The 24,508-nt window shown below is 46.3% G+C and overlaps 5 protein-coding genes across 5 annotated transcripts; 2 read left to right on the top strand and 3 right to left on the bottom strand.

The window, feature by feature from the left end:
• Positions 1-9,976: 9,976 nt before the first annotated feature.
• On the bottom strand, positions 9,977-10,366 carry HD556DRAFT_1414499 (uncharacterized protein; the record flags this gene model as incomplete). The annotated part of the gene is made up of 2 exons (XM_041304277.1): positions 9,977-10,113; positions 10,190-10,366. Coding segments are annotated over 2 exons (314 nt in total), but the record flags the coding sequence as incomplete, so codon positions are not given.
• Positions 10,367-13,837: 3,471 nt separating this feature from the next.
• Positions 13,838-14,570, bottom strand: HD556DRAFT_1313381 (uncharacterized protein; the record flags this gene model as incomplete). Its single annotated transcript, XM_041300784.1, has 4 exons — positions 13,838-13,890; positions 13,921-13,999; positions 14,152-14,228; positions 14,402-14,570. The coding sequence occupies 4 exons, from the start codon at positions 14,568-14,570 to the stop codon at positions 13,838-13,840; spliced, it is 378 nt and encodes a 125-aa protein (XP_041154056.1).
• A 3,860-nt stretch (positions 14,571-18,430) lies between these two features.
• Positions 18,431-19,576, top strand: HD556DRAFT_1313380 (uncharacterized protein; the record flags this gene model as incomplete). Its single annotated transcript, XM_041300783.1, has 7 exons — positions 18,431-18,602; positions 18,656-18,740; positions 18,788-18,932; positions 18,987-19,093; positions 19,149-19,329; positions 19,412-19,475; positions 19,533-19,576. The coding sequence occupies 7 exons, from the start codon at positions 18,431-18,433 to the stop codon at positions 19,574-19,576; spliced, it is 798 nt and encodes a 265-aa protein (XP_041154055.1).
• Positions 19,577-20,376: 800 nt separating this feature from the next.
• On the bottom strand, positions 20,377-20,874 carry HD556DRAFT_1219192 (uncharacterized protein; the record flags this gene model as incomplete). Its single annotated transcript, XM_041296761.1, is given in 2 exon segments — positions 20,377-20,569; positions 20,588-20,874. Coding segments are annotated over 2 exon segments (480 nt in total), but the record flags the coding sequence as incomplete, so codon positions are not given.
• Positions 20,875-22,209: 1,335 nt separating this feature from the next.
• Positions 22,210-22,699, top strand: HD556DRAFT_1313378 (uncharacterized protein; the record flags this gene model as incomplete). The annotated part of the gene is made up of 2 exons (XM_041300782.1): positions 22,210-22,314; positions 22,484-22,699. The coding sequence occupies 2 exons, from the start codon at positions 22,210-22,212 to the stop codon at positions 22,697-22,699; spliced, it is 321 nt and encodes a 106-aa protein (XP_041154053.1).
• Positions 22,700-24,508: the final 1,809 nt, after the last annotated feature.

Here is a 24,508-nt window from a genome sequence, read left to right as displayed (position 1 = left end):
CGGGCGCAGGTCGTGCAAGACTTGACATAGTCCTTGACATATGCGCGAATTCCGGGCCAAGTATATTCCCAACGGATAATTTCCAGGGTCCAGTTCTGACCAAAATGTCCGGATAGGGGGTGGTCGTGTGTATTCCGGAGCACTTGGAGACGGAGGTCATTGGATTCCGGAACATATATACAGTTGTCACAATGGAGGAAACTGTTGGATATTAAACCCTTCGCTATGGTCACTCGGTCCCGCTGTATTATCTAAGTACCTACAAATATCGTTTGTTCTCGCGCACTTCGTAGCTTCCCTCAGTTGACTTCGCACGTCCGCTGAGGTTAGTAGCATCTTCGTATATCTCATGTACCTAACTAACACACATCTGTAGCTGAGCTGCTACAGGTATATACCAATACATTCAGTTGACTTCGCACGTCCGCTGAGCTGAGCTGCTACAGGTTATGAGCCCTGCGCACCAATAGTAAAATTTCAAATTAGGCGCGCGAAGAAAAAGACTCACAATGTCCGTTTCAAATGGAAAACTGGAAGAAGACTTTCTCCAGATCCTGAAGCTAGCTGCTGACGGGGAAAATTGGATGATGTATAAGGAGTGTCTACAATGGTCGATAGACGCTCGTGGATTGCTCGGCCACTTAGATGGCACGGAGCAAAAACCAACCGACCTGCAGACCCTTCCTAATCGTGGACCGTTGTGGACCCCAGCAACCCCTGATGAAGTAAAGGAGGTCAGCACGTACAAAACAGAGTTGAAAGACTGGCGCACGGGCCAAGCAATCACAAAGCAACAAATTGCGGGTACAATCCCCGATTCCTTATTCATTCAAATCAAAAACCTTGACACGGCTAAAGAAATATTTACGCACCTTTTGAGTCTATTCGAGCAACGTTCGCACGTAGTCTCCGTCGAGCTATTGCGCAAGTTGCAGGACCTAAAATGCCCTGAAAAGGGTAACATACATGAGCACTTCGACAAGATGCGCACCGCAAAAGAACAGTTGTCGTCGTTAGGCCACGCGCCCTTGGACGAAAGTTTTGCGGCCATGATCATGAGCTCCTTACCAGCCTCTTATGACCCACACTTGTCAGCACTGACGGCTTCTGCCAAAGTATCCAGTGTAAAGCTCACCTCCGATACGTTAATGTCGACCATCGTCGATGAATACGACCGCCGGGCCTCGAAATCGAAGAAGGCCGGCTCCTCGAACGATGACGCTGCCTATAACGCAAATAGCAATCAGCGCACACGAAAGATCAAAGGCAATTGCCACAATTGTGGCAAATACGGCCATATGCAGTGTGACTGCCGAGGAGCCGGAGGGGGAGCATCCGGAGGAAAGGTCAAGGACAGGCCCGACGCAAAAGGCAAGGACAAGCGCGCCGAAACAGCTGCAAGCGTAAAGGACAAGGAGAAAGATGACGAACCTGAAGGGGTATGGTTAGTACATGAAACCAACATACCAAATGAACAAACATTGTTCACCTACGCGACGTTGACCGACCCAAGCAAAAACAACCACACTCGAATCGAACTGTTTGATTCAGGCGCTTCACGCCATATGTCATCATACCGAGAGCTGTTCCACGACTTCGTCAGCATCAGTCCAAAGCCTATCACAACCGCGGATAAACACACCTTCAAAGCAATTGGTAAAGGAAATATCACGATCCTGCTGCCAAATGGGGAGTCAAGCACTCGAATACTCCTCAAAGACGTTCTCTACGCACCCAAGATGGGCGTAACCCTCGTGTCCATAAGTCGCCTTGCCGCAGCCGGCTATGCCGCGCTATTTCGTGAAAACTCTTGCAAGATTTTCAACGAAAAGAAAAAGCTAATGGGGGAAATCGCGGTCAGTAGAGGACTGTATTGCATAAAAGGGTCAAAAGGAAGCTTTGCAGGAGTCGCAGGTGTGAAAGAGACACTGACCATGAGGGAAGTTCATGTGCGCCTAGGTCACATGGCGCCAAGCACCATCACACAAATGATCCATGACGGTGCAATCACAGGAGTCGCACTCGATCCGTCCGAAGCAACGATGGAGCGCTGTGAATCGTGTGAGTACGCAAAAGCCACACGAAAGCCAATTGGAAAAGTTCGGGACCCACCTAGACGCGAAAACTTCGGGGACGAGGTCCACAGTGACCTCTGGGGCCCTTCACCTGTCAAAACTCCTGGTCAGAAGGAGTACTTCATGTCGTTTACGGACGATCACACGCGTTTCACGCACCTTTACCTGCTAAGGTCGAAGGACCAAACCTTTGATGCCTACACCAAGTTTGAAGCCTGGGCTAACACCCAACTCGACGCGAAGGTGAAGCGTCTCCGCTCAGATCGTGGAGGAGAGTTCACTAGTGAAGAATTCACGCGTCATTTGAAGAGTAGAGGAACAGAATGGAAACTCACCGTACACGATACGCCGGAGCATAATGGGGTGGCTGAGCGGTTGAACAGAACCATTGTCGAACGAGCGCGCGTGTTGTTACACGCGAGTGGGTTACCAAAACACCTGTGGGGAGAAGCCATCATGCATGTCACCTGGTTAAAGAACCGCACCTCCACCCGCACACTGGAAAACAAAACACCGTATGAGGTGTTATTCAAAAAGAAACCAGACTTAAGTAACGTACCGGTGTGGGGATGCCGAGTGAAAGTACACACCACGGCCGGGTCAAAACTAGACATGCGAGCTATGGAGGGGCGCTGGATGGGCTTCGACCCAGAAAGCAATGGGCACCGAGTGTATCTACCCGATACCAGGCGAGTGGCAGTCGAACGTAGTGTCACGTTCGACACGGTGGAGGTGATGGTACCTCTAGAAGGACCTGACGAGGGGACACACCACACGGTACGAACCGATGATGTCGGTTCAACAACCCCACCAACGGTCAGCCACACGGTACGAATCGATGATATCGGTTCAACACTCACCGGTATCCCACCAGCCCACAATCCCAAACTACCTTCCTCTATCGACCACCTAGGTCCACACTTTGAACCGCCTGCTGAACCGCATCGTTCTACAAGGGTAAGGGTGGAATCAGCGTATATCAAGAGCCTCAGAGACGGCGTCGGCACTACTGATGGCCAGACCACGAACTTACCTCAAGGTATGCGACCTGTGGGGGAGTATAGCAACCTAGCTGTTGAGCTAGGAGTGGCCGATGAATGGGGAGAGATGGACGAGGACGATGAAGAAGTCTTTGCGATGGTAGCCAGAGTTGCCGAAGTAGAAGGATCAGACCCCACAACGCTGCATGAAGCCTGCAAGAGGGCCGATTGGCCGAAATGGGACGACACAGTGAAAAAGGAACTCACCGCGTTGAAGGACGCCAACACGTGGTCCATAGTCGAAAGACCGGAGGGAGCAAACATCGTTGGATGTAAGTGGGTGTTTGTCATATCCCGCGTTCCGGACCCGGACCTATCACACACATCATTTCCGGAAGTCCGGATCCGGCCGACGTCTATCTAAGTCCGGATCCGACCCGCGTCTAACTTCCGTGCCTTATCCCTTTGTACGTTCCTACTCCAGTTAGACCATATCATTTTCCGTACCTCATTTCATTTCCGCCTTTATTTTCATCTGTTCTAATCTCCGGGTTCATTTACTATTTTCCGATAGACTAGCGTTTGACTTTTCTATATGCTCCGTCCACAGCTTCGTATAGCTTCGGACTGCGCATCTCTGTTCTCCGATAAGTCCTCAGTAGTATATAAACCCTGTAGAATCTATGTACATCCTTAGTTCGAATATCATATTAGACTCTGCTCATCCTCTCCTCCGTCCGACTTGAGTTTCTCTCTCGTCGACCTCCGCTCGTCTTAGGATCGACTCCTATAGACTTGACACCTCCGCCTCTACCTCTGGTAGTCCTCCGCTGTTTCCTTTCTAGTTCGGACTTCGTCCGGATTAGTCTTATCTCTTGTTTCCGAACGTCCGCCGGAATTCCCGCGCATCGGACATCGGACTCCGGACATCGCCCGACGCCCTCCGGACATCGTCCGGTAACCTTCGGACATCGTTCAACAACCCTCGGAAGTTAGGGGCACGTACTCGGGTAAGGGGCGCAGCGCACGAGCTGAAGCCAAGCCCTTCGGATCCGACCTTTGAGCACGTTCTTAACAGTGTTCCGCATCAAGAGGAACGCGGACGGAGAAATCGATAAGTATAAGGCTCGACTAGTCGCAAAAGGCTACTCACAGGTTTACGGCGTTGACTATTATGATACGTATGCGCCGGTCGCACACCTCGCTTCTCTCCGAACCATCACGGCAATTGCCGCGCGCAACGATTGGGACATCGATGTATTCGATTTCCATAGCGCTTTCCTTAACGGCAAACTCGACTCAAATGAAATCATCTTTATGCAACTCCCGCCCGGACTTTCAGCTGATCCTAAGTTCAAGAACCCAGTTGCACGACTGCATGTCGCGCTCTACGGCTCCAAGCAGGGAGCCCTTAAATGGTATCAACAATTGTGCCGTCTTCTTCATGACTTGGGCCTGACGCGTGCAGAATCCGATTGGGGTGTGTTTTACAAGCATGTCGGCCCCGATATCCTCATCCTCGCTGCGCATGTCGATGACTGCACAGTCACCGGCAGCAATCGCGCACTCATCGCCAAGTTCAAACAGCAAGTAGCCGCACGCTACAAGCTCTCAGACCTAGGGCCAGTCGCATCGCTACTCGGCATGAAGGTGACGCGCGACCTTGTTGCGCGCACCATCTCGTTCTCGCACGAGACGTACATTGAGTCCATTCTAGCTAAGTACAATTTCACCGACTTCAAGCCCTGCTCCATTCCTATGGACCCAAACGCACCATTGTCCCTCTCGCAATCTCCCAAAACGCCCGCTGAGACCACCCTCATGAAGAACATCCCGTATCGCGAAGCCGTAGGCTCGCTGATGCACCTGGCAGTCGGTACACGACCCGACATTGTGTTCGCCGTATCGACCGTCGCGCAATTCGGCGCAAATCCAGGGATGGCGCACTGGGATGCTGTCAAGCGCATCTATCGTTACCTCGTCGGTACGAAGAAACTCGCACTCACCTTCGGTAGTTGCAGGCAAGGGCTGGAAGGGTTCTCAGACGCAGACGGTGCGTCGCAGGAACACAGACACGCGGTGTCTGGATATGCGTTTCTGTTGGACGGCGGGGTAGTATCCTGGGGATCGAAGAAACAAGAGCTCGTGACTCTTTCGACGACGGAGGCAGAGTACGTCGCAGCGACGCACGCTGCCAAAGAAGCCATTTGGCTCCGATGCTTCGTCAGCGAAGTCTTTCGCCCGCTCACCCAACCTACCGTCCTCCATTGTGACAACCAGTCCGCAATCGCGCTTGCTCAGTCCGGGGCGTTTCACGCCCGGACTAAGCACATAGATATCCGGTATCATTTTATTAGATTTTCTGTTGACAAAGGTTCTATTTCTTTAGTTTACTGTCCTACGGACAATATGGTCGCAGACACCCTTATGAAACCCCTCCCCAGCTTGAAAGTTAAGCACTTTGCCTCCGCCCTCGGACTACGCTCGGTTTGAGGGGGAGTGTTGGATATTAAACCCTTCGCTATGGTCACTCGGTCCCGCTGTATTATCTAAGTACCTACAAATATCGTTTGTTCTCGCGCACTTCGTAGCTTCCCTCAGTTGACTTCGCACGTCCGCTGAGGTTAGTAGCATCTTCGTATATCTCATGTACCTAACTAACACACATCTGTAGCTGAGCTGCTACAGGTATATACCAATACATTCAGTTGACTTCGCACGTCCGCTGAGCTGAGCTGCTACAGAAACCACTTTCATCCACTGTCCATCTCGGGTCTGGCGGATCCGGAAGATGACTGGAAGCGATAGGGTCATTAGGGAGGGCGGACAGAATGTCCTTATGAAGCTGCTCGACATCCATCAGTACAGCCGCCCGGAGCACCAGAATTGCTAGGTGTGATGCCTGGAGGGACGAAGCGAGCTGTTCTGTGGTAAATATTGGCCAGAGGTTGTGTGGATTAACTTGAGCGTAGTCCTTATCCCCCTCTTTGGGGTAGACGTCCCAACGTCTAGTTAGGCAGTCGGGCTTAGCTCTGAGTTTTCCGGGTCGGAAACGGATAATGAGGTTGAACTGATGAAGGTATTCCGACCAGCGGGCCTGGCGGCGGGTGAGGAGTTTTGTGGTAGCGAAGTACTCAAGGTTCTTGTGGTCCGTGATGACGTCTATCGGCTCGGCAGAGCCTTCAAGGTAGTGTCGCCAGGACTGGAAAGCTTCGTAGATAGCTAGGAGTTCCTTATCATGGGTGTCATAGTTGAGTTCCGGAGCCGAAAGGGTTTGAGAGTAAAAAGCAACTGGGCGGAGCTCCTGGTCCGGACATACTATAGAAAGTATTCCGGCGATAGCATAGTCAGAAGCGTCCGTCTCAACGATGATAGGAACATCCGGCATCCAGTGCGTAAGCACCGGAGCGGTAGTGAAGGTTTTCTTGAGAGTTTCAAAGGATTTCCGGCAATCCTCGGAGAAACTCCAGGGAGCATCCTTGCGAGTGAGCCGCGTAAGTGGAACTACAATATCCGAGTAGTTAAAGATGAAGCGACAATAGAAATTGGTGAACCTGAGGAATGATTGAATATTTTTAACTTTCCGGGGCTCTGGCCAGTTGCAGATAGTCTGGACTTTGTCCGAAGACATGGTAAGGCCAGCCGGAGATAGGAGGTAGCCGAGGTATTCTACGGAGTCGGAATGGAATTCGCACTTCTCTGGTTTAGCGTATAAACGATGCTTCCGGAGGCGTCGGAGAACTTCAAGGACGTGTTGTTTGTGAGATGCAAGGTCTGCGGAATAAATGAGGATGTCGTCGAGATACACAATAACACATATGTCAAGCATATCGGCGAAGATGGTGTTGACAAAGTGCTGGAAAGCCGCCGGAGCATTGGTGAGACCCTCGGGCATAACCAACCATTCATAGGAGCCATAGCGCGTCCGGAAAGCAGTTTTCCCCTCGTCTCCTTCCGCCATCCGGACTAGATGGTAAGCGGACCGGAGGTCGATTTTAGTGTAAACTTTAGCGCGGCTCGGAGAATCGAGAAGGTTGGAAATGAGGGGAAGAGGGTAGCGGTCTTTCTTTGTGATTTTATTGAGTCCTCAGAAATCTACGCAGAGGCGTAGGGAGCCATCCTTCTTCTTGACAAACAGGACAGGGGCTCCGTGCGGAGAGGATGAGGAACGGAGAAGTCCGGTCGCAATATTCTCATCAAGGAATTTGCGGAGAGCTACAAGCTCGACTGGAGAAAGGGAATAGATGGTGCCAAGGGGCGGAGCTGCTCCTTCTTCCAAATCAATCTTAAGATCATAGGGACGATGGGGAGGGAGCTGTCCGGCTTTGTTTTTATCAAAGACATCCGCGTACTCATGATATTCCGAAGGGATTCCAGATAGGTTCGGAGGTTCGGAGGAGAGTGTAGCGGAGCGGAGATTGACACCGGTGGGTCGGATGAAAATGCTGAACTGGACCGATCCCTCTAATTTGCAGGCCTGGCAAAAGGCAACTGCATTAATTAGGGAAATATTGGGAACGGCGCTATCAGCAGAGGGAATCGGCGAGGTTGAGGAAGGGATTTCCGCTGGAGCCGGCAGAAAAGAGGTCGGAGGGGTCAGAGGCACTCCATGAGGAATCAGACAGAAATCGATGCTGCCCTTTACCCAGTCAATCAACGGATTGTGTCAGGTGAGCCAGCTATATCCTAGAACGATGGAACAGGATGAGTCCAACGGAGTAACATAAAATGTTTGGGAGGTAACCATGCCGGTCGGAAACCGGATCGGTAAATCTACTGCCTCGGTAATAGTGGCATTAGAAGTACCATCAAACAGTTGGAGCGGAAGCAGAGGAATTGCATAGGTCGGAATGTTATTTTCTCGGATTAGCTTGCTTTCTATAAAACAATGGGAGGAACCACAATCTACTAGAGCCGGGAACGGAGAAATATCGGGAAAAGTAGAAATAGAGACAGATGGTACTAAAGAGTTCGGATTGGAAAAGGAAATAGCATTGAGGCGTAGCTCCATTGCGCGGGTTGAGTCAACGCAACCCTTGTCCCACGTGGAGTCAAGAGGGTTGCGGACTAATTTTTTGTCTCTTCCGAGACCTCCGGTTTGGCTTCCAGAGTCACCGTGCTGGCACGACCTTTGGCCGCACGGGAAGTGGACTTTAGGCAGTCCCGGGCAGTGTGACCGGGTCCGCCGCAGAAGAGGCAGAGCTTCTTTTCCATGCACCTCTGGCGCTCCTCGGAGGTGAGTTTACCGTCTTTTCCGAGCTTGGACGTTAAGTCCGGAAGTTTGGCGGAGGAGGAAGCCGAAGTGTTTCCGGATTTTCCGCCGGAGTACTCTTTCCGGTCGGAAGTGGAAGCTGACTGCTTAGCAGGAGGCGCGTATGCGGAGGGTTTGGTTTCGCAGGAGACTTCTCCCTTGCGTTCCCAGTATCGAGCGTCGATAGTCTGGGCGAGAGTTTTGTATTGGGACAGAGTGGTGGGTTTTCCTTGATGACTGATTTCGTCCTTGATGCGAGCCGGAAGTCTGTTGTAGAACTGATGGCGCAAAGCTCCATCGCCCCAACCTCAGACTTGGGAAGCTAGCTGCTGGAACTCTACAACATACTTGTTGATGCGCTGTCCGTCGCGCATATAGAGCTGTTCCAGCTGCATTTCCGCATCTCCGACTGGGTCATGAGGTCCGAAGTTAGTTTGGAGTTCTAACATGAACTCAGAGTAGTCATCCATCCAGTCCGGACGATCCGCTAGATCATCCGAAAGGAGGTCCGGCTCAAACCATTCAAGGGCCATGCCCTTGAGGTATGATTGCGTGAAATTGACCTTGGTTCAGCCGGTACAGAAAGATTTCGGCTTAGCTTGGAAGTTAAGCTCACATTGGACAAAGAACGCCTGGAGTTTCTGGGGCTCAGTGCCGTTGAAGGTATCCGGTTCTCGGACTTTGACTTTAGAGTCACCGGATCCAGAGGATTGGCGGTTGTTATGCGCCAGGTTATTGATTGCTTGGGATAACCGGAGGAAGACCAGGTCATGCGGACCTAGACCTTCGTTTTCATCATCGGTCAGGTCTTCCGGAGGTTCATCATCCGGATCTCCACCACCACCTCCTGGCGGGTTTCCGCCTAGGGCAAGTTCATCATCAGAATCATTGTTCGGAAGATTTGGGCGGGTGTGGGGGTGGGGGTAGACGGATGTGGGCGATTCATGAGTTGTGAGATGCTGGAGGCAGCGCCTCGCGCACTAGCGCGACACTGTGAGAAACTGAGGAAGGCATCAACTATGGGAGTAGAGTCGCGTCGGGCGGTTACTACACCCGCTGCATTGAGAGCGGTCTGCGCCCGTGTAGGTGCCATGAAGTCAGATGTAAGTATACTCGGTAAGGTGTGAGTTCGAATATACTGTTAAGAACGTGCTCAAGGGTCGGATCCGAAGGGCTTGGCTTCAGCTCGTGCGCTGCGCCCCTTACCCGAGTACATGCCCCTAACTTCCGAAGGCTGTCGAACGATGTCTGGAGTCCGATGTCCGATGCGCGGGAATTCCGGCGGACGTTCGGGAACAAGAGATAAGACTAATCCAGATGAAGTCCAAACTAGAAAGGAAACAGCGGAGGACTACCAAAGGTAGAGGCGGAGGTGATAAGTCTATCGGAGTCAATCCTAAGACGAGTAGGGATCTGCACGGGTACGGGTAACCCGCGCGGGTCACGGGTATGGGTACTACTGGGGTACGGGTACGGGTCGGGATTCTAAGACCCGCGCTCTTACCCGTACCCCAGCTATACCCGTGCCTTCCATAAATGGTAGCACCTCCTGCATCAGTAATAGCGGACGCCATACTTCCCGCGTGCACGCTACAACCGGCACCACCACCAACACCGGCACCTAACGCGCCTTCCCAAGTCCACCAACTCCACGTTCACAGCGCGCGCACCCGAAACGCGTCAACAAGTGTTGACGCGATGCAAACACACGCGGACGACACGCGAAGACGAAAGGACAAGAGAATCGAGGAAGGGAGAAGGGATGGTATAGAGATGAAGGAGGAAAGAGGAACTTGAGGAGACGAGACTTTGGGCACGCTGAAAGTGAGTACTCACATTGAAGACTCTACCCCCAGCAACAACGACGACGTCATATGTGTCACGTCGCCAGCGCCTATCTTTGTGCGCCCAGCACTCGCACCACCACCAGCTTTCACGCCAATGCCACCATCCACGACGCCAATGCCACCATCCACGACGCCGACGCCACCATCCTCGACGCCAATGCCACCATCCACGACACCAACGCCACCATCCACGACACCAACACCACCATCCCATCTACGACGCCAACACCTACGCGACACACTGACTCGCCAGCATCAAGCGTACACGCTCAGACCACGCCAGCGAATGCTGGCGTGGCTCGAATGCACACGGAAGACACCAGGACGAAGAGAGAAGGAAAAGAGGAGGAACGAGAGGAGGAAGGAATGATCTTGTCAGTAAGTCGCCGTCCTGACTCTGCCCCCATTTTCTGCAATGAGGACGCGACGCCTGACACATCACACTCTCGCGCCACCACACCACCATCTCCCATTTCGACACGCTCACCTTCGACTTTGATCGTATGCGACACACCACCTGCCACGACATCAGCGTCTATTTCGACGCGTCCGTCATTCGCGCCGTGCCTCCACTCCTCCTTCTTGTGCCATCCACATATGTTCGAGTCACGTCAGCATTCGCTGACGTGTGCTGGACATATGTGCTAAGCACTGGTGGTGATACCTATGGTACCCGCGGGTAAACCCTGCACGGGTGCGGGTACGGGTCTGAGCTTGTTGTACCCGCCGAAAACCTGTACCCGTCAGAGCGGGTACGGGTTTTTGCCGGGTGCGGGTGCGGGTCAGGTCCCCGACACCCCAGGGTATACCCGTGCAGATCCCTAAAGACGAGCGGAGGTCGACGAGAGAGAAACTCAAGTCGGATGGAGGAGGTAATGAGCAGATCTAAGATGATATTCGAACTAAGGAAACTACAGAGACTGTACAGGGTTTATATACTACTGAGGACATAACGGAGAACAGTAAGTGCAGTGTGAGGCTATGTAAAGCTATGGAGAAAACATATGGGACGACTATCACTAGTCTATCGGAACTTAGTAAAATGAAGACAGAAATGAATAAGGGACGGAAAATAAAGTGTACTAACTGATAAGGGAAATACCAAAGGGATAAGGCACGGAAGTTAGACGCGGGTCGGATCCGGACGATACATAGAAGTCGGCCGGATCCGGAAATCCGGAAATGATGAGTGTGATAGGTCCGGACCCAGAACGCGGGATATGACACATATGTAGTATGATAGGAATGAATGACATACTTTGATATTGTGTCATTAGAGCACTGAAAGTGCTCACCAAGGTGGCGGACAGAAAGACCTGGGACACATTCATAGAGAAAGATGGCCAATTGCTCCTCAAGGGTGACATGCTTCAAGTTTCGACATCCCGCAGTATGAAGTAGATTTAACAGAACATAGAAAATGTGCTGGCATACACCAAGTTCACATCGAATGCGGTCTGGATGCCCAGCAAGAAGTTCATTGACCCATGTGATTCCCAACAGAGCTGAGGTGTGATATGGTATCTTCTCAAGGTGGGCCTTTAAATATGTTTCAAATGCCTGATTAGCTGCATCAATGACAATCATGGAGACTGCTCGAGCTGCAGGATAGAACAACCCCTCCAGCACATCCAACTCATCATCATCTTCCTCCATATTGACATCTATTAACTTCAATGTGTCGCCTGCATCAGATCCTGCGTCATTCATGTCTGTTGGGTCTTGATCGGGGTTGTGGTGCATTCTGCTGGATGGTGTATGACAATACCTGTTATCAGTGTGATGTGACGGATGCTCGTAACATGACAAAGCAATTTTGAATTTTGCAAAAATCCACTGTCCGAACAGACTCTAATATTATAATATAATACAACTGTCTCAATATCATGAAAGGAGAATCAATGAAGCATCAATGGAATCCTTGTAGCCATTTCTATTATAGATCACAATTGGATGTTCCTTCCATGAGGAGGACCACAAAAATCACTGCATTCTCCTACACAGGAAGCTCATTAGGATTGGCTGTCCCTCAGATGAGAGGATATGAGGACCACAAATTATTTCTTTGCACTGTTGCAGAGCAAAACTTTTATATGTTTTATCCATCACCATAAACTAGAGCATCATTAAAGGGTAGCAAGTTGTCATATCCCATATATCCATGCTTCTCATCCGGACCTTGGACCTTAGATCCGATCCGTTAGATCCGTTTCCGATACGATATACGATAAGCTTCTTAATTCATTTCCTGTTCATATAATGTTAAACACAGCCTATTCCTTTATTCAGTGTTCCTTTACTCCCGGTATCTCAGTTATATTTACTACCGGTTATGCTTACTGATCCATTAACCTATGCTTCATTTCCGACTTGCATTTGATAAACTTTGCTTATGCTTCGTACATAGCCTCGGACTCTTGCTTACTGATCTTTCCATTATCCCTTAGTATATAAACTCGTGTATATGTCTGGTAGTACCTCAGTTCGAATATCATCTTAGTTTGTCCTCTTTCTGTTCTTTGGACTTGAGTCTAATCAGCTCTTGTCAATCTCTGAGACTTCAGATCGATTCTGTCAGTCTATGTCTCCACCTCTATCTTTGGATAGTCTATCCTCTGTTTGTTTCTAGTTCAGACTTGTCCGGATTAGCCTTATATGTGTTTCTGATATCCGGAAGTCATCTGGATAACACTACAAGACTCGTCCGATCCTCTGGACGCATTATTGTTAACCTCTGAAATAAGGGACAGTACTTGGGAAAGGGGCACAGCGTACGAGCTGAGGCCGAAGTCCTTTGGATCCGATCCTACGAGAGTACGACCTTAACACAAGTCTTTATAATATCATATCAGCAGTTGTTTTTGATATTCATCCATATACATACTTGAACACAAATTTCTCAACAAAAGCAGGCCACAGGTTCACCCCCTCAATGATCCCAAAGATTACCATCAAAATTTTCTTGCTCTCTCACCACCTGGCCCTTCATCCCTATTACATCAATGATACCTATCTTGAATTTACAAATTCTTGCCCACTATTAGCACCACTATTAATTGACTGTTAAAATTCTATGACATTGGTGTCAACATTACTATCAATGTCAACTGTTAAAGTGTTAAGTGTTAATGTTAACAATTATATCAGGGAGTACAGTGTGAAATCAATTGTTTTGTTCATGGAGCTTGTAAGCTGAACACAATTTAATGCCAAGCAAAATAACTACACATTATAGTATGAACAGACAAGATCAGGACAAATTGAGTACAATGAGAGTATTCTTTAAATAAAACCACTAATTTCTTCTCAGTTGCATTCAGGTGACATTGACATTGTTTTCTATCTAAGTGCAAGAGAAAAAAGGATCAAACAAAGAGATGACAAATAAAATTTTATTGACTGCCTCAGAGTGATGTCATATGGGAAAAATAAAGACTGGAAAATCAAAAAAAAAAAATACAAAAGATAATTAAATAAGAGTATAATCTATCCTACAACTTAACTGTGATAACAAAGAGAAATCAGCTACAAAGTCTATTCCTGCACAAGGCTGAAGTTCTGATAATAACAAGCAAAATGTATGATAAAAAACATTTGGGCATAAGATAGATAACAAACTAGGTACTTTCTGAATTATCTTAGGATAATGTTGAGTAATTGAGACAGAAAAAATGCTGCCATTCCTTACAATGTCTTTAGATTGTTTTCCCAGGAGATATTGTCTTTTTCCACCAGTGCTAGTTTCAATCTAAAATTTAAAAACATACTATTAAACTTGATGAAGGTAGAATCAGGATTAACAAAGTGCAGTGGACACAGTGGAGCGGTGTATCCGTGACTAAGCACCTGCATATCACACGCAAGGCAAGAAGTGGTGAAGAGCACTACGCAACAACAAAGCCCGAAGGACACTGAGTGGCTGACTAATCTACGGTGCTACCCGGCTGCTGCTCTGCTGCTGCCCCTGGGGTCCCCTACTCCAACAGTCAAGAAAAAACCATGGGCTGTCTTCTATTAAACACAAAAACTGCACTCCCGTGTTGCGATAACCATCTCTCAGCCCAAAACTCTGACTCTACAATTCCAGTAAACCAAGGGTGTCAGATATATTGAGGTGTGCAACCACCAGGTCTGAATTGAAGCATAACTACATGTATGTATTCATGTAGAATGACTATATGCAGGGCACATGTAAGAAGCCTACAAAAAATAAGTCAAGTGTTCTCTTCTATTATGAATACAACTCACTGAAGATTATCAGAAATGTCAATGATGCTGGTCTCTTCTTAAGTTTCCACCAATCTGACACCAGCTCCAGATGCAGTTTCATGATTATAGGACCTTCAGGAGGCCCCTCAGTGCTCCCATAGTGAATGGTGAGCAGCACTGTCAAAAGATAGTAGTGTATAGAGGACATGTACTACTGCACCTAGGGGGTCCTGGGGTCCTGAGGCTCCATGAATGTTGCTTCAGCAATAGCTTCAAGAAATCTTGGGAAAGACAAGATAGTTTGTTAAGTTAGATGTACAAGGTCATGCAGCTTATTCCTAGCCTGAACTACAAAACCTTTGTGGTTTGAAATAGTGAGTGTATTATTGCCACTAGCAGAGGGATTCATGCACACCTTTTAGTCATATGATACTATAAAAGCCTGTCATAGGATATGTACATTGCCCTGTGAAACCTAGACTACCAGACACTGGCTGGTTGTTGTATACCCAAGATCGGCCAACTATCTGCAGGATCTGGACAGGCTAGTCACTCTAGAATCAATGATGAATCTATAATACCTGGACAGGCTTGTCACTCTATATATCTGTAATACCTGAATAGGCCAGTAACTATTGATATCTGCAGTATCTGGACAGGCTGGTGACTCTAGTATAAATGATAGATAGGCCATTATGCAGGGATAGGTGTGACCAATTATATATATAAGCTTATTTATAGTCATATAGCAAGACCTGCAAGGCCCAGTGCTATAATATTAATACAGGCCTATCTATAGCTGACACTACAGTGATGTAAATACTGTAGGAACTAATGGTAGCTCTTGGATTAGTATGGTTTTGAAGGGGCTTGAAGCTCTCAATCTTCCAGTATATAATAATGGCAATGTTGAAAATACAGTGTGGTGTAAATAATTTTGGATCAGTATGGTTCTGAAGGCCCTTGAAGACCTTAACCTGGTTGCACACTAAACTAGCCAAACATCATTAGTATTTAAGTTAGATCAAAGGATTGGGATGAGGTTATTACCTTCCAACTTGAATGCTAATAATAAATGCTAACAGAAAAAATGATATGAAACTTACAAAATCTGTGCAATACACTAGTAGTACAATTGTGATCTACAAAACTGTAACATGGTGAATCCATCAATCTTAGGCTATTCAAAATTCACTGTACACTATGAAGGCCAGCTCATACATATTTTATATCTAATCAGTATAGGCCAGCCATATGGGTTATGACCTATACTCCTATCAGCCAGCCTACTTTTACAATATATATAAAGTGGGCTGGCTGGAACCATAGTGACCCATACCAGTGAAGGCCGGCCTGGTGTTGTAGTCTATGCAATTGGGCTGACTGCTGTAAGACTTATGGTCTTTATGACCTCATATAAGCCATTTTAGTGTCACCCCTCAGGTTCTAATACAGTGCATGTTACTATCGGTAAAACATGCAAGCATTCTATTGTCAGCCAACAGCTGTGGCTCTCGCACCAGTTTCTCTTCAGGTTCATCATGCATTCTCTGTCTGCTCTATCCATATCCTCCACTGGTTCATTGGTGCGTATGTTACTTGTTTTGTGCTAGACTGACAATATCTCCAACACTATCCTGTTTATATTTTTATTACATGTGTCATGGACCCTACTTATATACTTATCATTATCTACTCAGTTCTGAGTAACACTTAGGCACATATATATATATTCCATACTTAGAATTTTCAAGTACCCTTTCCTGTCTCCCATCAAAATTATCACCCAATTGCATGCAACTGGAGTCTGGAACTAAGAATCTAAAATTTTCAGCAACACTCTCGTGCGTGCATCTCTACCAGCGGCGCTAATTATTGTATACTCATGTTCTCATATCATCTGACACTCTCGGCACTTAACATTGCTCTGCCTTACTCTTGTGTTTACCATTGCCCCTTCATATTCATCCTTTGGCTTAACTACATGCTTTGGCATTTTGTTGTATTGCGGCCACTTGCGCTCATACCGCATCCTATTGTCTCAGTGGTTCGCCAGTACTCATCACTCCACATTTTTGGTGGCTCACTTGCACTTGCATCACATCAGCATTGGCTTTCACGTTTCCTCTATTCTCAGTTACCCTTATTAGTTTCCAAGTTTCCCCTCACACTTTTACTTAGAGGAATCATTCTCAGTAGCATCCTCTTGGGCCGAATCTATATTTACGTCCAGAGGTCTATTTGAGTTTTACCCCACTTCCCCCTTTCTCCCCATTTTACCTCTTCTTATCTAGCTATCATTCCTTACACATACCGCATAGGTTATAACCTATACTCCTGTCAGCCAGCCTGCTTTCACAATATATAAAGTGGGCTGGCCAGAACCATAGTGACCCATACCAGTGAAGGCTGGCCTGGTGTTATAGCCTATGCAATTGGGCCAACCACATGAGTTAAGACCTATACTCCTGTCAGCCAGCCTGCTTCTACAATATATAAAGTACTTCTTGGCAGTGTTCTTTGTGCAAGTCATAGTCGGTTGAGGGCAGTTGAAGGGTCAGTATATCGGACTTACACATGCCACACAAAAACAAAAACATGCATGGACAAAAGAGTTGACTAAAAAGCTGAAATTGGAGTTAGTATACTAGACTTACACACCACACAAAAATAAAGCAAACAAAGTCACATCTACAACAAGACATATCCACAAAAAGACATGTCAATGAAAGAACAAGCAGAAAACTGGAATTGTAGTCAGTAGACTTACACATATACCCCAAAAATAAAGAAAACAAACTCACATGATGAAAGAGACATGTTAACAAAAAGTCACCTCTACAATAAGACACATGCCACCCAAAAATAAAGAAAACAAACTTACCTGATCAAAGAAATACATTAGCAAAAAAGGCATGTTGACAGAAGAAACATGTTGACAAGTTTGAAAACTAACTAAACATATATGTGATGTCTTCTAGAAAAGTCTAATTATTGAGTGGCAGTCAGTGGATTTGTCAATAAACAGAATTTGCCAATCTGCTGCATCAGGAAAAACTGTTCTGCTATATAGCTCTATATAGTCACAATAGTACCTGAAGTCTCCATGGCATCTATAGAATAGTGCCTACTATAGAGCCCTATAAAGCTCTCTAAAGCTGCTACAGTTGGGTAAAATATAACAAAACTATTATAACTCTTGGTAGCTTTGCCATTATAGCTCTTCAAGTTTAAAAAATACATTATATTTCAAGGAACTACTATAACACATAAACTACTAAGTACAAAACTAATAACTACAAAAGAGGCAAAAATAGGAAGGAAGAGATAGTGAGAGAAAGGAAGGAACTTCCCCCCTTGCATCGTGCCCCATGCAAAACCAGAACCGAGGGCATTCATGGGGCACGGTACTTATTTTGGTATGATATGTCTCTTGTTTGCACTTCACTCATGCACCTCATCACTCACATCACACCCCACAGCTCTCGGCAGGTACCCAGCCTGTCAACAGATGGTGCCCAGGCTGACCCACAGCTCTGTTACTAACCACCACCACCGACAACAACTTTCTGCCACATGTTCTGCTCACTGCAAGGAACAGATTGCATACCGCTTCAATAGTCGTCCCAGTGCATGCTAGATAGTGTCTTGCAATATGACTCTGTTGCTGACCAACACTATTGTCCTTCCTTGTTGTCACTCAAGCTTTGATACTGGAGCTGTCTTGCGCACATCTACAAGGTGTGTACTTCTTTCAAACTCAAACATGCTGTCCTCATGCAAAAATACAACTAGCACGACCTACAGTCTACCAGGTGCTTGAGCCAGTGGCCTACACTACGAGCCTCATAGCTGAAGTTTCTCTCTACTGTATGTTTTCGTTCCTTTGATAGTCCCACCTTTTTTCATTATAAACTGAATTATTTTACTGCTGGACTTCTCCAGCAGCAGCAAATTGTAAATTATTTATTATTGCTATGTAAATAATATAATAACATCTGTCCTACTGCCTTTGATGATAATGACTGAATTACACATGACACTCTCTTTCGCTCATAGGTTATTACAATGACATGGAAACCTCAAGTGAAGACAATGCAAAACAAAAACAGTGAGGTTATGGAGAGCAAGGCAAATTCAATCAATTTCTATCTCCTGAATGACTGGCTGAACCTTTTTAAACTGACCCACTGCAGATTGCTGACGAGCGAGTCTGGCTGGACCTTGAAGAGGCTGTATGGTGTGATGAGTACCTTGATAGTCTGATGACAAGCTGTCTCAAAGATTTCCCAGACAATGATGTGTCTGAGCTAGCAGATTATGCGGCTGGCATTGCACGAAGTAGTATCACAGATCAGACACGAGATGGACATGCCAGGTGAGTGGCACCTCATCACTCATGATTGTAACTTACTGTGCTGACAGAATCATTAAGGCTTATATTGTATTCCACAAGCAGCGAAACACTGAATGGGGCCCAACCACTGTCACATGCCAAACACCTTATGATATCTATGCCTTCATTACCCACAAATGTGGTGAGAAAGACAAGGGATACAAGGGCAAAAGGGTATGTTTTCTGTACCTTCAAATTTGTTTGTCAGCATTTAATAAGTCGTCAAAGTTCTCCACTACCATCTCCACTTGTGCAGCACTGAGTTACTGGTACTGGCACTGTCAGCCAAATGAAAGTATCACTGAGTGGCGCTGTGATGAAAATACTGGCATCTGGTAAATACCTATACATCTTTCTGTAGTTGTCAATCCATAAATTACCTCTTAACAGCCATGGCCTCCCAACACAAGCTCAAGTTATGTCTGAATTCATGATTGGACTAGAAAAAATGAAGGCACGGTCTGGTGAGGTCTCACAGTCTGCACATGTACTCCTGCGTGAAGACATGCACCAGCTCTATGATTACTATATGGATAATACTCACACACCAGAGGAGAGAAGGTGGGGGGTTGTTCGCTATATATGTGTGACTTTGCCTATGATTCTCTTGCCTCATGGTGGCCTTTTTCCAGACAGCCTATCTTTTTGCATAGCTGATGCTCCTTCAAATTAAGGAGGTAGTGACCCTTGAATTCACAAGTGTCGAGATCATCCTAGGTGAACATAGATGTTGACTTTGCTCCTTTCTTTGAAAGCACCAATCATGTTTTGTAGGAGCATACATAGAGATTCAGCTGAAGACTCGAAAGCCGGCATAGACTGGTGTACTGCATACTTAACATCTTTAAATAAATAATACTAATACAAGACTCTACCCTATATAAACCCTTATCCACCTTATAAGCCTATATAGAGCTCACAGGCTATTGCAGGGTTCCCTCTTTCTGCACATTAGGAAGCTAGGAGATGTCTTACATGATCAGCCTGTGGTGAGTAGCCTGGGATCACAGAAATCTTGTTCATACAGTTGATGCTTTGTGTCACAGTCCACCAGCATTCTCAGCCATGCCTTGACATGTAACCTTCAGGGTCTTGCATACTCATCCTGGGCACTATATGGTATATACTCATGCCGAGGAGGTGGCTGTCAGCACTGTATATGTAACTGTGGCTTTGATGTAAGCATGATTGCTGCTTGGGGTGGCTGGTCACAGGTTGAGGCATTGACTATGTTTCGGTACTTCTACTCCTCCAATAACAACTATGAGCACATGGTGGAATATGACTAAAATGATAAAAAGAGGGTAAAGTTCCAACTCACCCTCCCCTTTCTCATATTCCTTCTCATATTCAGCACAGTTCCTTCAATTTTGTTTTTTGGTACATTGGCCTAATCTTTCTTTATAATACAATCAACTACTAGTTCTAATTCTCCTTCCCCTTTCTCATATTCCTTCTCATCCTTAGCACAGTTTCTTTCATTTTATTTCTCACTACATTAGCTCACACACAATCACTCACACCTAAACTGAACTTCAACTCTGTATATTATGTACCAAACATCACCTAATAAACAAATATCTTCATCCAAATTTCCTCAGAGTGCCTTCCTACCCTCATACCACTCCTTTCCGAGTTCCCTCCAGATATGCCAGTCATTTTGATCTCCCCAGACTGCCCTCCACAGCTGCTTAGAGAACTGGCCACTCACTGGATCAATATACCTGACATTTGTTCTCTCATCTGCTAAGTTCCTTTGGCAGTGCAGGATGGCTTTGACAACCAACCTCAAAGCAACCAGCTTGGGCTTGCTCTGTTTGCCTGATCACCATTTCTTGTCATTTATGGCAGTGGAGACAGTGAAAAATTGAAAGAAACTATCCTTGTCACCTTGGAAAGTGCCAGAAAGCAGGCTGTACAACTGCTCGCGCTTGGTGACCTTGCCCTTCAGACGGCCCCACATGGCCTCTGCAGCTCTGTTGTCACTGAGGCTGTAATATTCATGAATGTGGCCAACAGCTCCATTCTTGACTTGTTCAATGGCATCACGGAGGTCCTGGGCATGCTGCATGCTCTTGACGTCAAGCTGGCAGCTGTCAAGAATGGTTGTGTCACTAGTGACATGGGGCAGGACTGGTGGAGAAGGCAGAGGAGTTGCTGGTCCTACGAATACAGTGGTCGCACTCTACAGCTTGCTCCAGCTGGAAAGATGCAAGATCGCGACAGAGTCCCCACCATGGGCAGCTCCAATGAGCGCAGAGACAGTTTTGTTGTTCTCAGTCTGTGTTCGGTTGTCCAGGTAGAGTAGAGCGCTGGATATGGCAGCAGATAGCATAGCATACACAGCAAGCTTAGTGATTAGGCCGACAGCCTCTCAAAGAAGGTCTGTGCTGCAGAGTTCTAGAAAGGTGGGGAGTGAGCTGATGTGAAACTTGAGAAAATAGAAAGCAAAACAAAAGACTCACCAGAAGACCTGTCACACAGTATGAACTCCTTTCCCTCAGCAGCAGTCCTGCTCCACTTATCCCCAAGCTCCCAAAGCCAGCTGAACTGGTGTTTCTTGATATCTTCTCATATCTTCGGGGCAACAGAAATGGGGCTGGTCACACTGGCAGCGCCATCTGTGAGCTTGAGACCATAATACTTGGTGAGCCTCTGCCACTGGTCATTGACATGGCCGTTCTTCATCAACACTCTCTTACCTGCGGCAGCATTGGCACACGCAATCCAAAATGTGATCTCCAAGCCTCTGGCCACTTTCAACAAAGCTACAGTCAAGCCATCAGGCAGCTCGCAGATGTTCTCCATTGGGAGCCAAAGAAAAGGGCAAAAAAAGGTGTCAGGAGCAGCCTAACATGTCACAATGGAGGTGGGAACAAGTTTCATTTGCAGTTGTACAGATGGAGAAGCTGCACGGCAAGAAACCGCGACGAGTTCGATGAAGCACGCTGCGCATGACACAAGACCACCCAAACACACCCAATTCATCCTTGCCACCAGCACAGAATCTCAGCACCTCCCTTTTCTGGACTGCGGGGTCTTTCTCACAGCCATCGTGCCCTGGGGCATGCACTTAGTAAGTGTTCCCTGCCATACCCCCGTGCCCCATGATGACAAAGCCACATTACAAGACTTGGTGAATTTTCGCATTTTTGGTTAATTGACCATGGGAACTTTTCTGATAAAAATCAAAGTTATAGCCCTTATGAAAAGGAGTTTATCCATAGTCTTATGACATCAATAGGTTAAGATCCTAGTAAGTTATAAGCAAAATGCTCAAAAGTGTATGGTTCAAGAAAGTACCTTGACCGTGGGAACTTTTCCAATAAAACCCAAAGTTCATGGACAAATCCACTGACTGTGGGAATGTCTGGTGCAAACATCAACAAATAAACAAACATACTTCAACTGTTTATATTTCTCCCACAGTTCATCTTTCTAAACTTTAACCATGTCCACACCTCTCCTCATCTTTCCTCTTATTACACTACTAACCTCAACATATTCTGTGCCTGTCCTTTGGCTACTTGCAGACTGCAGCTGCAAGTGGTTAAAGGTAGTGCTATAGTGATTTTTAAGTGTTCAATCTCACAACATAAGTTTTTACTATATGTCCTTTACAGCACTAACTTGCTGTTTATTATTCACAGCTATGCTTGATAGTTGAACCTTAAGGTCGGTCTCTTTTGACTCCTTGCAGCATTTGACTTTGTATATTTTTTTAGATTTATTTTTTGGCTGTCCATATCCCTAGGGACTGGCACCTTTACTTTTGGAATCTGGAGGCTTGGTTTAGGTTATCCATGTCCCCAGGGACTGGTGCCTTTACCTTTAGAATCTGGGAGCTTAGTTTAGGCATCCATATCTCTAGGGACTGGCGCCTTCACCTTTGGCTTACTTTAGGCATCCATGTCCCCAGGGACTGGTACCTTTACCTTTGAGATCTGAGGGCTTGGTTTAGGTATACATGTCTCCAAGGACTGGCACCTTTACCTTTGACTTACTTCAAGCATCTATGTCTCTAGAAACTGACACCTTTAATTTTTAGATATGGTTTGTATTTCACCAGTTTTCCTTTATCTTGTCAAGTGTCCTGATGTACTAATAGTGTTTACTTTTTCTAGCTTTTGTGCCTACCTTGTTTGTTGAGCTGGTCTCTTTTGTGTTTTCAAATAGACTTGTACTAACAGTGTATATTTTTCTAGCTTTCTATAACATTTTCTGCTTAACTGTGGCTACCTGGTTTGTTCAGGTGGGCTTATATTCAGTGTTTGATATCATACTGACTGACAACTTAGTTTTTCTTCAACTTGCAGCTTAGTTTTGATTTTATTTTGACAAGTTTAACTTGGAAAGTGTCCATTTAAGATTCAGTATCATACTAACTTGTCTTATACTAGATTATAAATGACTCTACTTTTTACCTACATTTTAGTACTGTAGAGTGTAAGGCTGGGATGGAGAGGGCCCCTCCATCCTTGTCTTGCATCATTTACCTTAGCTTGTTTTTGCATTTGTGTTTTGTGTTTTGTTATAATCCTGTGTACTTGGCTAGATGTAGTAACTCAGTGTAAATGTGTTGCCCTTTGTGGGTGTTTTCTGGTCATGTGATCATGAGATAGTAACTTCAAGAGCAAAATAGTGTCCAAAGAGATAGGGAAATTGCAACCTTGAAATAATCCCTATGATCTTAGCTCTATCTCCCCTGAAGCACTGTAGCACTCAGATCAGTGTTGGGCACGTATCCTGCCAAACTCATAGATGTCTCACATTATACTCCTCAACACTCCTCTTACCTTCCAAGAGTTCCGTACACTCATCCGAGTCATCCATCCCTTTCCAAGGCCTGTTTACACTTCCGATCCTCCGTACCATGTCCTGTTCATGTCTGTTTGACTTCACTGGTGCGTGTTCACTTAGTTTATCTGTTATTGATTATGTCTTGGGGGCACATACATTGTCGGCCCATTGAAAAGCTTGATTAATACATATAGCTGCATGCCTTGTGCACTATTACATGCATATCTCTGTAGCGACTTGCCTTGAGTCTTATTATATTTTGGATAGCTTATCTTGCTACTACTTTCGCCTATGCAGTTTCCGGACTTTCACACTGTAGGATATAATCTGGCTCGCTAGCTACTCGCACTTTACTTCACTAGTAGAGTCACTTTTGGATATTCGTACTTTGTGCAATCAATCTTTGTTCATTCAGAATGATTGTTTGGCCTAACTGCTGCCATTTCACATCTCAATATCTTTAGGTTCTTTTGATAGGCTTTGCATAGTCATACTTTGGTACCCTTGCAAGTCTTATACTTCAACAAATCTGTCGTATTCTCTCCTGGAAACCTCACTGTTTCATTGAAGCTCTTCAGATGCTTTGCGTAACCTTGGACCTTCATTTCTTGACATTGGACCATCTTCAGACACTTCGGACACACCTTCGGAAACATTGAATGCACCTTGGGTGACTATTTCACTTTCTCACCTTTGATCTTAACAAGACATCCCTTGCATTTTTATATCAAGAGATAGTTCTACAGGCAGTCACTTTGGGTCAAATCACACTCGCACCTTCGAGTTCTTAAAGGTAACAACTTTGTAGTGCCCACACAGGACCAACTCTTTACAATGCTGTAACAATACAACAATGGCTGGACACTACACAAAGTAAGTAACCAGCAATATAAAATGTTGTGGTCTAGCAAGTTTGCTAGAATAGTTTAGAGTCTCAGCGAAGGTGTTAA

The sequence above is a fragment of the Suillus plorans genome, assembly GCF_016647745.1.
Source record: "Suillus plorans strain S12 chromosome Unknown HD556scaffold_90, whole genome shotgun sequence".
NCBI classification, from domain to species: Eukaryota; Fungi; Basidiomycota; class Agaricomycetes; order Boletales; family Suillaceae; genus Suillus; species Suillus plorans.
Note: the sequence above shows the minus strand (reverse complement) of the source record. Positions and strands in the feature narration are given on the sequence as shown.